The 18,273-nt window shown below is 36.7% G+C and overlaps 2 protein-coding genes across 3 annotated transcripts; one reads left to right on the forward strand and one right to left on the reverse strand.

The window, feature by feature from the left end:
- Positions 1–161: 161 nt before the first annotated feature.
- On the reverse strand, positions 162–6,014 carry LOC103970414 (pyruvate dehydrogenase (acetyl-transferring) kinase, mitochondrial). Its single transcript, XM_009384183.3, has 7 exons — positions 5,671–6,014; positions 4,321–4,579; positions 3,999–4,179; positions 3,310–3,457; positions 1,983–2,193; positions 726–785; positions 162–569 (listed from the first exon to the last, which is right to left on the reverse strand). Exons 1-6 carry the CDS (start codon positions 5,929–5,931, stop codon positions 727–729), a joined length of 1,119 nt encoding a protein of 372 aa, XP_009382458.2. The 5' UTR covers positions 5,932–6,014; the 3' UTR covers positions 162–569; position 726.
- Positions 6,015–12,635: 6,621 nt separating this feature from the next.
- On the forward strand, positions 12,636–17,619 carry LOC135652670 (nuclear envelope-associated protein 2-like). Of its 2 annotated transcripts, none has more exons than XM_065173787.1 (6): positions 12,636–13,359; positions 13,767–14,039; positions 14,125–14,232; positions 16,032–16,493; positions 16,586–16,687; positions 17,180–17,619. In XM_065173787.1, exons 2-6 carry the CDS (start codon positions 13,842–13,844, stop codon positions 17,345–17,347), a joined length of 1,038 nt encoding a protein of 345 aa, XP_065029859.1. In that variant the 5' UTR covers positions 12,636–13,359; positions 13,767–13,841; the 3' UTR covers positions 17,348–17,619. The 2 variants fall into 2 exon arrangements, with proteins under 2 accessions (XP_065029859.1, XP_065029860.1); XM_065173788.1 differs by lacking the exon at positions 12,636–13,359 and adding an exon at positions 13,445–13,584.
- The last annotated feature ends 654 nt before the right edge of the window (positions 17,620–18,273 follow it).

The raw sequence follows: 18,273 nt of genomic DNA on the forward strand, positions 1-18,273 counted from the left end.
AAACGGACCGACCCGACTCACACGGTTTGAATTCTGAAAAATCTGAAATAAACATTGATTTTTATTTGTTATTAAGTATTTTTATAATTATAAAATATTATTAAGAAAACAGCTTTCACTATTTTTATTATAATATTATTTTTAAATATTAACTCATAAAATAAAAATAGAGAGAGTATTTTTTGTGATTCAAATTCAAATCAATGTTATCGTAACACAGCCGTTAGGAAGCGCAGCTGACAAAGCCGCTCATCAAGATGAATTCTTCCAGCATCCTCTCTTATGGTGGGTGCTATGAGATCGGAAGTAGCAAACCTGGAAAACATCTCCGGTGATGGGTCATTTTGCAAACAGGCACAACCTGAAAGATGAACCCAGCCACAATTTTCTGATTCCCCGTGCTGAATCAATCATGAAATGTATGTCCAGAGCTCTTCTACGTGTGGGCAATCATCCGAAGAGAGGAAAATAGAAATCAAAACCAATCTTAAGCAAGGATGAGGATATTTATCTACAACTGTTCTTCCTGCCGTGGCACAGCTGGTCTGAGGAAATCATACGGCAATCATCTGTAAAGTAGACGATAAGGATCGGTGAGTTAAGAAGAGGATGATGCTGATTTGTTCGATGGGAAAAAGCTGATATAATCTTATTCATGCTACACCATTCAAGAACTGCAGCTTCTTAATAAGCATGAACAGAAGAGAAGAGGAGAGGCTGTTCACCTTATGGCAGTGGTTCTTGTGAGTCTCCCAGTCGAGACAAATGTAGGTATGCATCGGTGCCTGAAAATAATGTTTTGAAAGAAAAAGATCTGTCAGTGAAAACATGCCATAGCCATGAAAAGGATGGCCAATTTCATGTGTATCAATAATAGATCTTTTTCATGTCATCAGGGCCCTTTTGATTCATTACCAAGATGTTTTTACTATTGATGAATTTGTGGAAGTCGTTTTGATGATTTAACAAAGTCTAAATTTAATTACTTGAAGACTTATCTCCCGAAAAGGGAACTCGTAGTATTCCTAGAAAGAGCAAGCAGCATAGATGCTACTTCAAGAGCAGCAAGTCGGTGGCATGAACATGTTGACCATAAAAATTGATAGAGAAAGATATGAACTGCTTTTGATCATCTTCAATGTAAAAATATTAACATAAAACGAAAATTAGAGGCTTATTTGACATATAGCTAGAAACAATTGGCACACAAGTAATGTCACAAGGAGAAAAGGGAGAAAAAGCATCGTCGAGGGGGCAAAATTGTAAACATAATTAATCACACTAAGATAACTGAAGGCTCCAATACACCATTTCTAATTATTCAAAGTTGACAAATTATATAATTTCCACTAGTGACTCATCCCTACTTTGGTCCAGGGGACCAAATGAAACCAAGTCAAATATGATGATAATGTTAAAAAATATTGCATAATTCATAAGATTTGACATCGAAGAAGCAAACCTAGCAAATTGTGCATAGCCATTAGCCATTTTAAAGAAACAAATTTCATAAAATTTGTTCTTGGCACAAACCATTGGTGTAACTAGTACAGTAGTATGCTTGCAGATGTGGCACTTCACTGTGCATTGACTAGACTAGGTTTTTAGTTGATATTCAATTGTAGTTCACTCTTCTTTATCATGCAAGTCATTTAATTCGAGGGCTCCAAACAGGCTCCCACTGCAAACCTGATTGTTGCAATGTTTTCTATATATATATATATATATATGGCCTACAGGATATAGTGGAGTAACTAATATTAACCTCGAGTAATAATTTCTAGGCAACACTAAATCTGATTAAGCTAGATGTCTGACAAAAATTTAATAGTTTTACATGAATCGACATGTATGCTATAAAGATATATGCCCATGCCCCACACAAAATCTGAGTAAGAACACAGGTATAGCCATGATGAAATTCAAACATTGATAATGACCTTAACATCAGAAATCAAGTGGGAAAAAAGAGTCGGGCATACCATATCCTTCCATAGAGATGATTTGCAAATCACCACCAAAATAACGAGCATATAGACGACTAATTGGGAGCCCGAAACCATAACCAGCCATAGTTACACCGTTTGAGACTCCTTTGTAGTTTTCATCTGGTGGATCTTTTGCAGTGCTATAGAGATACGTGAAAATCTTTGGAAGGCCACTTCTCGGTATTCCTCCCCCTTCATCTGAAATCTGGAACAAATAATGATAGATCAAAATCCATATGACTGTAGTGCTCAAACAACAAATCTTTAAGTTCAGCATACTTAGATGACGACATTGGTTGAAATTTTTGGAATTTGGAATGTACCTTCAGGAACATAGAGCAATCCCTTCGAAAAAGAATAACAGGAACATGTGGCAACAAGCATACTACATGCATGAGCAATCATGATGGTGTAAACAAGTAAGAGGAGATATAGGAGGGGGAAGACAACCCTTGCTATATTTCTTGCTCCAGACATGCAGAATTTATAACCATTAAACATATAGTTCACGTAAAACGTCGAGGTCAATTTGCAAAATTTGAAAAAGAATTTTTCATACTTTAGGTGCATGATTATCTTAATTCTATATAATATCCAGATTGGAGGTTAATAAAAAGATCTATGCAAGAGTTTTGCATGTTTCTTTATCTTCATATAGCCAAAAACAGATCATATCGTAGTAGAAGGTTATTGTATGTATTAGTTCTTATGAGACCCTTTAAAGTTCTTTGGTAGGAGAGAAAGCTGGTAGTTCATGTGGCAGTGAGCCAGAATTTGTGAAACCATATTTTCTGGAAGAACATTGCTTATGTTCTTCTTCTGATGGAGTTATGATCAGTCAGAAAAAACTGTCCAAGCAAGTAAGATAAATCTGCTTGGTCTTGCTCCATTTCTCTATTTTAGTTTGCTTTTCTTTGTCTGTCTTAGGAAACTGGATCAGGATGATTTGCAAAACTTATTAATACTTTTGAGAGAGAAAAAATGAATTGCTGAAGAACTTCGCTGAGCAATCAATGAAATCGCTCTGTTGAACCTGTCACAAGAAATAGCATGCAAATAAAGCAGTTTCTTCTCAATTTTCTTTCCATTTTCTATCTTTCTGAGTGCCTGATCAGAAGCTACTCTTCTGCATCAGATTCAAGCAGTTTTATGAGACAACGGATAAACGGAAATGATACAAAAGCAATGAGGATTGATTCAATCATAAGCAATGGATAAATTTGTTCAACTAGTCTCTTCTCATGCCAACAGTTCCCTGATTACCAAGTTTGAATAGGAAACAAACAATAATTGCAAAGGTAAGCAAATGCTGAAGGCATACCTTTATTGTGACATCCTCTATCCCATCAGCAACAATAATTCTAACAGGGGGGACTTCCTTGTCAGAATTCATGTGACGTTCTTGAACTGCACGCAGAGAGTTCTTTACCAACTCAAAGACCATGAGATGCAAATGTGATGGCACATACCTAAAAGGAAACAGAAGTAGAAGAAAGAATCGGATAAGTTCACTTGAAGGTAATAACCATAAGTTCAATTCCAATGTGAACATTACATGAATAGTCTCAAATTCATATAAGGAGAATAAACATACTTCCACCTTCTTAAAGAAAAATAACACTGTATAGCAACATTTAAAATTGTTAATATGAAAATTAAAATAACTCAAGTAGCAACTTCAGATGCTTTTGCTTGTAGGAAAGATACAATAGACAATTCAAAGTCTGTCGCTATCTATATATGCAGATGCATCAGCAAGCAATTTCAAGGGAAGAGAAGCTTCAAGACAGGTAGGAAAGACAAGAAACAAAAGAGAGGATTCTTAGTCAACAGCAAGGTAACGGTATTTAATAATATGTCTACAGCTTGACATGAGCATGCAACCTTACAAACTACAGAATTTTCAAAGAAATAACATTAAAAAATTCATTTTAATATTTTTCTTATGAAAAGAATGCTTTACAAGCTATGGCAATTAACATAGTGAATAAATATACAAGCAACACTCACGGGAAGGTGAAATTTGGATCGCCATATATGTTAACCTCAGGAGCGCTCCCATATTCCCGATAACAAATACTGCGGGCATCCTCACTAGCAATTTGGGCCACTAGCATTGGAGAAAGTCCAGTGTTTATTTGACCAATACATCCTGGTTCTGGATCAGGATCATGCAAAGCCACATGCTGCCCTGAATTTCACTCAAATCAGAAGTTCTTATGCATCCAAAGAGAATAAAAGAAAATCATGCATGTGTCTGTTTCCATGTAGATCATACAGCATAATGGAATTTAAAGGCCTTTAAGCAATTGAGAACAAGATTTCTGCTGACCTATAAGCATACGGATCCCAATTCTTGACAAGTAAAAACGGTCAAGAAATTGATGAATCTCTTCGAGTTCTTCCGGCACGACCTTGCGGTTCATGTCTCTCTTCAGCTGCTGTACACCTAAAGCCATAGCCGGTACGACGTTGTTATGCCTCACCTTGATCATCTTAATCATTTGAGTGAAAGCTAATTCATCACTTGTATCTTTGATTTCTGGAAACGATCGAAGATCACGAAAAGAATCCAGATACCAGTCTCTGACCTAAAAAGGACACTGGAGATGTCAGTATTTAATATGACAGGCAGAAACTGTCCATAGCAGATTTTGCAATCCATGTGAAAAAAGAAGAGGCAAGAAGGAAAGCAGAGAAACCATCAAGAATCTGTCGTCCACAACTGATGTCATTCTATGGAAATATTGCATTAAAGGCCAAAAAATATGCAGTGCACTACATCAAACAGAAAGGATACCTAAATGAAATCTAAAAGTGGCTAAAAATTCAGCAAGGGTTCAGACTAAAGAAATATCTGTCATCATGTTAATTAAACAGTGCATATCTAGGCAAAGGAAAAGATAATCATAGGATTATGTCCTTCACCTTCCACCGGGTAGTTTTCCCGACAATACCGCTCGAAGTAGTATGCAAAAGAATAGAATTGACACAACATGAACCGAAACTTTCATCTTTAAGACAACCAGACGTCGTTGGAGAAGAATCTCATTCTGTATCAAATTAATAGCAGGAGCATGCAAAAGAATAAGTCGATTATAAAAACTCCAAACCTAGACACTGTGAAGAATCAGCGGAGAATTTTCTTAAGCCCAAAATCTTAAAGCTATGTTACTCTCCAACAGTGCAAATAGGTGCTAATTAATCTACAGAATGTGCATGGATCACTGGAGAATCCATCCCAAATCAATGCAGTGATTTCTCCAAATCTGTAAACATGAACCTATTAGCAGAGAGCACAGAGATGCTATCCTTGCACATATATATTATGCCCACATATAGCTTGGAAATCACGTAAACGATACCATTCAGAGGGAGCCTAACTGGCTACCAAAATACCAAACAAAGCACGAAATTGAGGATCAGCTCGAAGTCTCTGCTTAATTTAGTGCAACTTCGCAACACAAGATTACAATCTTGGAGAAAGGAAAAGGTCGGATTCCCGATACCCGACAGGTATTATTCCTCGATTTCCCAGCTCAATCAGCTAAAGGTAGCACGAGAATCAAAATCGAGCACAGCAATCACATCCATCGCCAGAACTAACATGGCGAGACCAACCGAACATAAGAAAAACCAGGATCCAGCTCCCGCAGCACAATGAAGAGAAACGGGGGAGTACCTTCAAGACGGCGGGTTCGTCGGACAAGCCGAAGGGCAGGGCCTCCAACTCAATGGCCCGGCGGGCGATCCGCGTGGGGAGCTCCTTGTGGAGGAACTGCGCGGAGAGGAGGAGGTTCTTCTGGGTGGGGCGGGCGCCAAACTCCATCATGTAGCGGAGGCTCACCCCGGTCTGCTTCATGCCTCCCCAGCGCTGCACCTCGTCGGCCATCGCCTTGGAGAAGGACTCCGCCGCTTTTTTCACCGCCATGGCCGAGAACATCAAAAGGAAGAGGCGGGAGGCGGAGGTCCCGAAAGCGAAGGCATCGAGGGTGGGAGCAGTACGAAGGAGGAGGAGGAGGGAGAGGGGCGAGGGCGGATTATAAGCAGTGGCGGAGAGGAGGAGAGCGACGAGGATCACAAAGATCGGCCCCTCTTTGGTAATTTTACCTTCTCAGGGGCCTTTTTAGTAATAGCAAAATAGTTGTGTATCGGCCGCGAATTGTTCGGCGCGTGCGCGCGCGAGTGAATACGGTTGATTGCATTTTTTTGCATTCACCTCCCTGTCAAAGTTATATTATCTTAACGGTACATGCGTGGTAGGCTGACCAACGGAGGTGACACGTGGCATTTACTCGCACGTAGAATGGTGAGAGACATTCGGGCCCCGCATGTTGTGATGGCCAAGTCATCTGTGTTCGTTGTTCTTTGTGCCGCTTGAGTTGCGCATTTTTTTCATTTACCTCCCTGTGTAACATCGTATTCTCATAGTGGTCCAAATACGACGTGGACGCCAACGAGAGGCGCTGCGTGCGCGGAAGGAAAACGTGTCCTTTACTCGCGCGCAAATTGGTCGAGACGGGCGGGCCCCACATGATGAGGTGGCAATTCCTGCCATCAGTGCGGTCCGATCCAATCAAATAGATAGAGTGTTAATCACCACTTAACATAATAAAAAAAATTACTTTTGTTAGCACTAATTCATTTATTATGATTAAAAATTAGATAATTATTTATTTATATTTTCAAATATATTTATTTTATTTTATATTTCAACAAAGTAGGAGCAAAAAATATTGGTTGAATATGATTGGAAGTATAATAATAAAAAAAAAAGATATAACTTATTCCATTAGGACAATATTAGATTCATCTAAATATGTCGATATCAAAATTTTTAATATAAAATAATTTTTTTATTTTTTAAAAGGATAAATGATGAAAATGAGATCTAAGATAAGGATCTTTATAAGTTGATCTAGTCAACACATTTAGGAAAAAAATCGAAGTTTTTTAAAATAATAATTAATTATATAAAATCCATCATCTTACATGTTAATTATTATAAAAAAAACATATAATTTAGATGTATACGTTTCGACATGATATCACATCAAAAAAAATTTGTACGATAATATCTTGTCTCGAAATTTGACATTCTCGTAAGATTTATAGGAGACCATATCAATATCAACATCGTTGTTAATATTACTAGGGACAATCAAAATTTCATTCAAATCATACAATTAAAACCACATATTCCTCTCGTAATTATAATGTGGTGTGATCTCTTAGAAAGCCAATGGATCATATCCACAAGTGACTACATCACCTTTTAAATTTTCAAGGCCTTCAAATAAATATTTTGTTATTTCCATGTTTCATTTGGCTTGTCGAAAGTGGGAGCATCAAGTTTTTATGAGCCACACATGTGTTTGATGTGTAGAGAGAGAGAGAGAGAGACAGTGAGAGAGTATATTGTGGCTCATATTTGCCATGAATAAGAATATTGTCATCAAAAGAGACCGAAGTCTTCCTCCAACAAAGGATTTGTGGTTCTTCAAGATTCCTATTCCCACAATATCATCAAAGTATGTGTCACATTTTTTATCAATCCTAATTGTTTCTATAACCACTCATTTATTATGTGTTAGATAATTGACATGACATTCCAAAAATACTATTTTTGGCATTTTCATTTTTCTTGATGAGGTTAAATAAAGCCATGTTGGATGTGTACCTAACAATCAATATTCTTATCGGTTCGAATAATAGATCATATATATCGATATCGATCATTATTATTATTATTTTAAATATTATAGAAAAGTACCTTATTTTAAACATCTAAAATAAATATTTATAAGAGATGATTATTCCCTTTTGTTGGATCCATATGAAAGGAATCTTAGGAAGAATCCATGATACCATCGATCACCTGTGTTTAGTGGATACAAAGAAGCATAAGATATACACATCACACTTATTATAGTCTTCTTTATTATAAGTAGGAGAAAGACTCTTTTGAGAGATGCTACCAACATCTCGGTGGCTTAAGGCAACTACGTGAATGGAATCATCACAACTTGTTTCCTAAACCGGTGGAGATCAAAGTGGTCCGAATCGATTCCGTCCTAACATGAAATCGATCCAATGCACTCGTAAAATAAAATACTCGTAAAATAATTACGATAAGACTCACGTGACGTCAACTATACCAAGTGACGCATCATGTCTCTGTTGACTTGACGAGGCACCTGGTCAACGTAGACCGGAACGCCTACCAAGGCGCATTAATGCTCTGTTCAGGTTCGATCCCTCACGCCACGCCAACGGCAACGTCAGACGCTACCAGAAGTACGGTCCCACTTCTTGCGGGCTAGCACATCAGACAACGATAATTCTCACTATAAAAACTCTCGCACTCCGAAGGAAAAGGGAGGAGAAAAGGAAGAAATCCCCTAGGACCATCCACTAACTTGATCGTCGGAGGGGTCGGGTCGAGCTCCCCGGCCCGACCTTTGTGCAGGTGTGAAGGCGGAGGTCATCCACCAAAGGAGCATGTGGGGGTTCTCTCCCGGTGGAAACGATGACCCCGTCCCAATCGGAACATCGTGATCGACCACCTCAGTAGTCGGGAGGAGCGTCCCAGGAAGATCCCGTCATCTGGACCCGAACCAAGCCGCGTCGGTCCCGAGGCCACGATTTAAAGTTGTTCACACCAACAAATTCTCATGCTTTTAATATCATAATTGATCATCGATCCACAACATTGAGTTAAGTCGACTTAGTTGACCATTTGAAGATTGTCACAACTTGAGAATCGAATCGGTTCTAATAAGAAAATGAACGTAAAGAAGGTGTTGTTGATCTTTCTAATATTATAAGAACACATACACGACACTTTGAGATCTTAATTGACTAGAATTGCAATGTTCTACATCATCAGCGTGACTAAGCACACATCGTTCTTCGACGGCTAGAATTGCAACAGAGCTGAAGGTCGAGAGATTTCTTAGCTAAACTTTGACATCTTCTGACGTGATACCAAGAAAAAGTAGAAGCCTTCGTGTTCATCTTTTCCTCTATTAGATTAACCCGAAAGCCGGCCAACATCCATTAAGTATTATTATGATGTTGTGGGATTGGGACGTGTTGGATTGGCATGCAATAAATATGTCACATCGATTTAGGCATCCAAACATGGGACGAGTGGTGTTCTTAGGACGACCTTTTTCGGTGAGTCGAAGGTGGATCGACGGAGTGCGTAAGGCAATAAGGTCTCCTTTAGGCTTAGCGGATGGCGTTTGCATTAGCTTTGTTAAGGGAGATAATGGAAGAGTTTGATACGTGACAACAAGGAAACATAATGGTGTAGAGATATGATAGCGATAGGCGTGTAATTGATCGCTTTATGTAATTGGTTTTGATTCGAATAATAAAAATGTATTGAATATGAGAGATAGAGAGAAAAAGAGGACGGTTAATTATAAATTATTAATCATATAATTAGTTACTTTTAGTATTTTTTATTCTCATATTTTTAAAAATTATATTAAGATTTTTATATTTATGAAAGTAAAATATTGAGATCTCTATATAGGGTTAAAAAAATAATTTCATATATTAAAAATCGAGAAAGATGAGTTTTGTTAAAGCAATGAGTTAAATGTTTCACTTTTGTAGATCTTAATATAATTTTCGAGAGTATAAAAAATATAAAATATTAAAAATAATTAATTACAGGAAAAATCTATAATAAGAATGAACATGATAAAGATAGAGGTGGATTAAATTTTACTTTAAAATAAATAAATCGAATTATATATATATATATATATATATATATATATATATATATATATATATATATATATATCACAATTTGAGTTATATATATTGCGTGTTACATTTCTCTTTGACTTGGTTTATTTTGGTCAATCTAAATTATGTGCATGCTGGCATTGACTTGAAATGAATGTCCATGAAAAGATGTGGTTGACTTAATTATAAGGACTCCTAAAACGTGGTGGTTCAGCTTAAGTTCCTTATCTTATATCGATTAAATTTTATTATGATTCGATTCAAATCTAAATTAGACCAGTCTAACAATCAAAATGACACGAAGTCAATGATTTGATGGTTCTGAATCAAACTAGAGCGGTGGTTTAGTTTTGAACCGACAAAAAAATAAAAATAAAAAACATAAATATACCCTTTAATAAATAAATAATTAAAGGAATATTTTGAAACAAAAAAAAAAGAAAGAAAACTAAAATAGGTGGATCTACAAAAATGAAACTGGAATCGATTGGGTTCTGATTCTAATTACTATGGCAAATCTGATGCTCGTGATGTGGCTGATGAAGCCTCGGTCAAAGCCCACTGGACTCCTAGGCTTTGACTTTGTACACAGGAAGAAGGAAAGAAGCAGTGGTCACACTGTCGGCCTTTGCAATCCAATAAACCCTATAATAGCTCATCTTACTCCTCTTTTGTGATATGGAGGAACATTGTCGACTGCATGAGAAAGCATCATATGTCGATGAACAAGTCAAACCATTTATTATGTTAGAAAGAAGAAGAAACAAAAATATTATTTAAGACGTCACCATGCAGAGCGACTGAGGAGTCAATAGCTCATCTTACTCCTCTTATGTGATTTGGAGGAATATTGTCGACTGCACGAGAAAGCATCATATGTCGATCAACAAGTCAAAGCATTTATTACGTTAGAAAGAAAAAAAAACAAAAAGATTATTTAAGACGTCACCATGCAAAGCGAATGAGAAGTCAATAGCTATCTCACTCCTCTTATGTGATATCGAGTATTGTCAACTGCATGAGAAAGCATCATATGTCGATCAACAAGTCAAAGCATCGATTGCATTAGAAAGAAAAAGAAACAACAAGATGATTTAAGACGCCACCATGCAAAGTGAATGAGAAGTCGCTAGGAGGATTTGGATCTCTCCCTTAGTTGTTGTTGCCGTCGTCGTCACGTCGCCGCTTCCTCCCATGTCTACGGTGGGAAAAGCTTCAAACGAAGACGATGGACTTCGTGACTCGATTTTAAGTCGATTCCCTTTCGGCCTTTCATTTATTTATGCAATCTTTAAATTTCTCATTTGAATATGTTTTTTTTTTTTTCGATTGATTGAAACTTGAAAATTTTCATTTGAATATTTACTATTATAAATAAAATAAAACTCTACAATTATTCATGGATTGGGAGATTGCATGTTTCATTGTTCTTATTATGATAATTGATCTGATTAAAATATCTTTTTTTTTTGTTGTCGTTGGAGTTCGATACTTGTGTTCTCGAGATATTAGAGTGTTTTCTGACTTTATAGCACACTCGATGATGGTATAAATGATAAAAGAAATATAATATGATTATGGGTAAGTGATAAAGGCAAATTCGATTTCAAAATTTCAAAATAATTTATCAAAATAATTATTAGCTAAAATAGTTGACACATTTAAAACTAAAAAAATTGTAAATATCATTATAGTTGTCTTTTATCATCATAACCTTAACTCCTTTAATATATATATATATATATATATATATATATATATATATATATATATAATATTTAAAAGCTTAGATTTTTAAAAAATAATTTATTATTAATATTGATTAGTTTTTATTGGCTCATGATACAAGTAATAAAGGAGGTCGTTTAGAAGACGATTGCCTCAATCATGCCAACGTAAAGGACTCGTTAAGTCGAATATTAGTACTAAGAGCAAGGCCTATTTCTAGAAATATAAAAAAATAAGGTATCACATGAGAAAAATAAAAATTAGAGCATCTTCTAAAAAAATAAAAATAAAAAATAAGAGTTTTTAATAAAAATTCCTTAAATATTTTAAATAATATATACACAATGTATCCCAAATAATTGGATATAAACTTATGTTTAAAAAAAAATTAATTTATTATCAATATTGATTAGTTTTTATTAATTCATGATACAAATAATGAAGGAGGCAGTTGAGAAGACGATTACCCCAATCATGTCAACATAAAGAGTTCTTATATACGATGCAATGAGTCAGAAGTCGAATATTATTACGAAAAGGAATGTATATTTCTAGAAATATAAAAAAATTAAGGTACCAGGTGAGAAAAATAAAAATTAGAGTGTCTTATAGAAATTTTTTTAATAAAAAAATTCTTAAATATTTATATGATATCCTCAAATAGTTCGATATACATATTAATTAAACAGGACACCAATATTGACATGGCTTGATGGTAGTCGTCCTTGTTTTCACATGTGTATCCAAATCAAACACACACATAAAAATGTGTCTTATTTCCACAAATTAGTGCTATGTGTACCTTCATAAGCTGCATATAATGACACTCGACGCTTCCCTTATCTAATGCTCTCCTTCATGTGATTCTCTACCTTCAAGTCTCTTTCTCTCTGCATCCGGCCATAATCTTCTCACATGATGGCCACATCTAAGTTATTCTTGGAATTAATAATGTATTTCTTTTTGGGTATTGATCATTGCAATGCCAGAAATTAATAATTCTAATTCATTAACAGTATAATGCTTCACAAGTCAAATCAATCATGCACATGAATCATATTATATAGCTGCCCGCCCCATCTCACACCACCGCCCAAAGACACGTCTCCACCACACGGGCAGATAAGGGCATATGCGTCTTTTCCAAGTCCCGAACGAAGAGGGCAAGAGACAAAACCTGTCGCCGAACCGCCACGTGCCGGTCGTCCTTCCCGATGGCGGTCCAAATTTGGATTTTGCCGCGCGGCTGACCGAATCCGAACCACAGCTTCCGAAGGTACCGTACCTGTGAGGACCCGAGCCAGGGGTTGCTCGGTTCATACCCCCCGGGGGTCCGCGACTCGCAATTAATGTCCCCCGGGCTGCGCGAGGCGGAGGAAGAGGGAAGGATCGATTTTGAGCGTTTCGCTTTAAAGAGCGAGGCTGAATCCTTGTTTTTGCGAGAAGATGTTCGCGTCCTTTGTGGTTTCTTCCCCGATATAGCTTCCGGGACCCGAGGAGGAGGCGCTGCTGGTGTCGATGCGGTGATGTGTACGTCTCCTCACGGGCACGTTGACAGAGACGTGGGAGAGATGGGAAGGGAGGAGGAGAAGAAGAAGGGGTCAAAGGTCGAGTTTTCCTGAAGGGTTTTACTCATTTGCTGCCACACACCTCTCTCTCTCTCTCTCTCTCTTTCTCTCTGTCTCGCTCTCGTGGATAAATCAATATTTGGCGGTGATCTGGAATCACGCAATACGTAGATCGAGTCTTTGACTGGGGAAAGACGGCAGTGAAATGTGTGGCGAAGTTCTGTTCTTTACGCGAGGAGCTTTTGGAGAGAAACCCGCGGCTTTGGAGGCGTAGTCTCAGCGTTTTGCGGTTTGGGTTTGATTCCACAGAGGTAAGAAAACGCTCTCCCCGTGATTTCTGTGTTAGAGGTGGGTCGGACACGCCTCGTAGCTTGTAAGGAGTCGGTGCAGATCGGTTCTTGTTTCCTTATTGTTGGGGAAATGGTTTCGTGGAACGCCACCGGTAGTAATTTTGACTAGGGTTTCAGCGATGTCCAGATGAAAAATAGGAATTTTTTTTCCTCTGTAGAAAATGCTCCTTTGTTTTCTATTTCATGGTGAGTGCTATGGCTTTGTCTCTTGCATGTCACTTTCGATCTAAATGCCGGAAGTTCGTTTTCGTTTTGAATTCTGCAAGGGGCCCAAAAGTCATGTCGCTAGCGTTTTGAATTTGAAGTAGATTAGGGCAAACTGCATCCATTTGTTGCCTGAATGTATGTGCGGCCCCTGTGGCTTGCAGAGGAGAGCTGGAAATACTGTGAAGGTCGTCCGCTTTAGAACTCTGTTCTTTGCGAGCTAGATTGGGGATTTGCTGATGTCAGCGACGGACAAAGTAGAGTCTGTGACGGCATCTTCGTCGTCTGTGGAGTTGGATCCACTCCTGAAGGATCTGACGGAGAAGAAGTTGAGCTTTAAGAAGAACGTGGTTTCATTGGCGGCAGAGCTGAAGGATGTCCGGCGCCGGTTGGCTTTGCAGGAACAGTCATTCACAAAAGAAACCCACACGAGAAAGGTAGCTTTTTGATTGTCTTGTTGTAAAGAATAGAAGTGTTTGGTGCTGCTGCTTGGAAGAGAATGAAATGTTGTGCTGTTGACAGGTAGCGGAAATGAAGGCAAAGAGCATGGAGGAAGAAATAGGCCAGTTACAAATATGTCTACAAGATAAGGATGAAAAGCTGAAATCATCTGTGTCTACTAGCCATCAGGTACAAATCTTGGGTTTTCTTAATATTTTGCTTTAAATTCTTTACTTGGCTTCTGTATTTTTTTTTCCCTCGTTCCTCTAGCTGTGGATGCTGATTTTTTCTTATAAACTCGGACCTTTTTTATTTTTCGGTAAGCAACAGTCGTGCATAATTCTCCCCTGTTTCAGGTATTAGAGTGATCAGATCCATGTCAGAATGAAAGTAAAGTCTTTTATCTAGTTAGAATTCTCCCCTCTTAGAACAAAAGTAATCCTATTCTCATTTATTTGGGCTGATCAGGTGAAATGAAATAAATCCATATTTTTGTTAATTTTTGTGTTGTTTAACTAATGCAAATTTTCCCATTGTCGATTCCTCTTTCAGTTTGGTACATATCTTAAGAAGACAGTTTACTTATAGAAGCATCGATATTCCTTGGTCAATATTCACATACTTTGGGCTTTGGGCATTAAAGGAAGATCCACCAAACTGAGTTATGCTATGAGAAATCGATTTGCAGTTATCAGAAATGGAAATTCTATGCACAAGATATCAATGATCTTACTATTACAACTAATAATAAATTACTATAAACAGTGAGTATTACTTACATCAGTACAACTGAAATACTTATGTTTGATCTAGAATTGAATAAATAACTTAGCCATGGAGTTATTGCTGTATAGATTCGGATTTGGTAATGCATGTTTGTATCCAAGTATAGAAACACAGACAATTAGTGGTGCTTGGCTGTGTTATCAGAAACCAATCTAAAGATTTATAACCAAAACAAACATAGAAACAAAGAGCACCCTAAGTTTTAATTTTTAACTATCATTCTCATGAAGGTGTTATAATGTCAAATTCAAGTTAGATCCATCTAAGATCTGTATCTGATTTCAATAAGCTAAGGGATCCAAAACGGGGATTCACATTTGAAGTTTTGTGTTGGGTTTTGAACTAGGTTTGGGGTTATTGGGCCCCAAGGACCCCTCCCTATATTTACCTATTTAATATTATATATAAATTATAGCATAACATTCATTAAATTACAATGTATATTATCAATATAGAGAATGTATTATAAAAAAACATTTAATGGTGATTGAGGTTCAAATAGATTCTAGTGTACATGTGAATAATCTAGATGGTTGGGAACATTGGACTTTGGAAGCAAATAACCTGTGATAGATTGCACCAGCATAAGTTGATGAGTTTGTTCTTTTATATTTTGTAAGAAGCATATTAAGGATTTTTCATCTCTTAATGACCAATCAGTGCAAGTTTCAACTGACTATCACACTTCAATAGGCATATTAAGGATGATTTTGTTCATTTTTCATATACTCTCTCTTCATCATGCTCTCCATCTTGACCTAATTTCTTACTATTTTTTCATCTTTCTTTTTATATCTCTCTCCATTGTTGGCTTTACTTCCACGTTAGTGTCTTCATTCTTCCCTCTTTGCTTGATTGCTACATCCATCTCTTGCTTCCTTCATCTTTTGCATCTATGTTTAGTGCTTCCTCTCATCTCGACATCAGCAACTTGCTTCCCTGTTGTGATCCTTGTCAGGTGTTGAATTTTTTTCCCATCACTTCGCCTTTGTCAATGGGAGAATCCGACACTAGGGTTGGGAGATTCCACCAAGTTTCATGGTGGTGTATCAGTTTAGTTAACCTTGTTTTAGTTATAGCTTTGCAACTTTCACCATGGTATTCTAATACAAAATATTGCTCGTTTCTTATCAATCAGTTTGCTCTGCGTAACATTTTTTAATTTTCTGGAAATATCTCTAACGTTGTCTCCTTGCATGCAGTACGTGAAGGAGTTGGATGATTTAAGATCTCAACTATCAATTACTCGCGTGACTGCAGATGCCAGTGCTGCATCAGCTCAATCAGCTCAATCCCAATGTTTGGACTTGTTAAGATTACTAGATGAGAAAAATAATTTACTAGAGAAACAGGAAATGAGAGTAAATAAACTAGGGGAGCAAATAGACCTTCTGCAGAAGGATCTCCAATCAAGAGAGCTCTCGCAAAGGCAGCTAAAGGATGAAGTCTTCCGAATAGAGAAAGAGATAATGGATGCTGTTGAAATAGCTGCAGTGAAAAAGGATTGTGAGCTTAGGAAGATATTGGCAGAAGTTTCACCGAAGAACTTTGAGAATATCAATAAACATCTGACTGCAAAGGATGAAGAGATTGCCGGGTTGAGGGATGAGATCAGGATCTTGTCTGCAGACTGGAAACAACAAACCGAAAAACTGGAAGCGCAGGTTGGTCTTACTGCCTTGATTTGAAACTCTTGTTTGCTATTTGTTTGGACAGCATTTAATACGTTAGCTTGTTTGGTTTATATGTATTGCAGCTAGAGAAATATCATAGAGCTGAGCAGGAGCTCAAAAAGAGGATAGTGAAACTTGAATTCTGTCTTCAAGAAGCACGGTCCCAAATACGGAAACTTCAGAGGGTATTTTGTTTTTCTCAATGTTAAGAAGTTTGTCATTTTGTCTCAGACTAGTATTCAGCCAGTCAAATTAACTTGTCTCCATCTATTTTGTTGGTTACATTTTATTTTTCCATTTGCAACATAGATTCATGTTGGATGTTAATTACTACCTTTCTGTTTCATAACCATACAAGTGCACTTTCAGAAACAGCTGATGATACTTGACCCTCTACTTAATCATACCACAGTATGATATTTTGCAGTATTTGCCTTAGGTTCTTTGAGCCAACTCATGAGGATTAATGGACAGCTCACAATCATCATGCCGTTTAATGTTTGAATTTTTGCACAAAGTAGCATCATTAGTTGTGGTTCGTTTCGGTTCACTGAGATGTTAATAAGATATTCTTGAGGATCATTTGGTTTTTGGCTTTTAATTCTTTGCTGCTAGAAGCATTTTCAACTCTTGTTACACTTGTGTATCGTGACGTGAAGCTTGCTTCTATATAACAGATGGGAGAGAAAAGAGACAAGGCAATAAAGGAACTAAGAGATGAATTGGCTACAAAGCGACAAAACTGTGCCGGTTGCAGCGACAAACAAAACTTTTGGGAGAGTTCAGGATTCAAGATTGTTGCTTCCATGTCGATGTTGTTCCTAGTTGTTTTTGCGAAGCGGTAGAAGTGTAGAGCCTTTAGTTGCTGTGTAAAGAATGTTGGTTTTGGTTCTTAGCAATAGAACTTTGTTGTAAGAAACAATCTATATATAAGGAACATGAAAACTCATGGGCTTAGGATCACCATTTTGAGGAGAGTTGTGCAGCTGAGCATAGTGGTGGAATGAGTGCGCAATGAACTGATCTGATTGACCAAGGACAGTTGGCCTCAGTCATTGTGCAATTTTGTAGCTTAAAAGTTTCAGTATAATTCAAAAGGGTATCTGATTATGATTCAGAGATGTGACTAAAATTTTGTCATAATCAGAGATGGTACTCCAGTTTGGATAACTGGTTTGAACTCGGATATATATATGTATATATATATATATATATGTATATATGTATATGTGTGCATATGTATTTATGTATATGTATGTATATATATATATGTATACATATATATATATATATATATGTATACATATATATTTATATATATATATATGTATACATATATATATATGTATACATATATATATATATATACATAAATATATATATACATATTTAATTGGGTCTTGCACCATGCAATGTTTGGGGAAAGGGAATGGATACTTGAGGCCAAATTTAACAAGAATAATATTTAACTTAATCTTTGGTATAATAATAGAAAATCTAAACTGAAAAATTATTGTTCTAGGAAAAAAAAAATCACTAAAATCATAATCTGATAGACAGGGAAATTTTGAGAAGAAATCTAAGTGTGTTTCTCATGAAGTGCTATTTTTTTGGAAATCCATCCTAACATTAAATAATAACAATTAAAAGTTTATGTATGCTATAAATTGTACAGACTTGATAAGCTAATATACAATGAACGTTCCTCTTTTCACAGACTTATTAACCTTTCTTTAGTCCCTTTAAAAGAATTTCATGACTTTGAATCATC

This window comes from Musa acuminata, chromosome BXJ3-11 (genome assembly GCF_036884655.1).
Source record: "Musa acuminata AAA Group cultivar baxijiao chromosome BXJ3-11, Cavendish_Baxijiao_AAA, whole genome shotgun sequence".
Lineage (NCBI taxonomy): Eukaryota > Viridiplantae > Streptophyta > Magnoliopsida > Zingiberales > Musaceae > Musa > Musa acuminata.

Excerpts from the sequence above, each read along its gene's own strand:
- LOC135652670 (XM_065173787.1), top strand. The coding sequence starts at position 13,842 with ATGTCAGCGACGGACAAAGTAGAGTCTGTGACGGCATCTTCGTCGTCT. Across the intron at positions 14,040-14,124 it reads AAGAAACCCACACGAGAAAG|GTAGCGGAAATGAAGGCAAA; the intron begins GTAGCTTTTTGA and ends TGCTGTTGACAG. Across the intron at positions 16,688-17,179 it reads AAATACGGAAACTTCAGAGG|ATGGGAGAGAAAAGAGACAA; the intron begins GTATTTTGTTTT and ends TCTATATAACAG.
- LOC103970414 (XM_009384183.3), bottom strand. The coding sequence starts at position 5,931 with ATGTTCTCGGCCATGGCGGTGAAAAAAGCGGCGGAGTCCTTCTCCAAG. Across the intron at positions 3,458-3,998 it reads GATCCAAATTTCACCTTCCC|GTATGTGCCATCACATTTGC; the intron begins GTGAGTGTTGCT and ends GTTTCCTTTTAG. Across the intron at positions 2,194-3,309 it reads TAGAGGATGTCACAATAAAG|ATTTCAGATGAAGGGGGAGG; the intron begins GTATGCCTTCAG and ends TATTTGTTCCAG.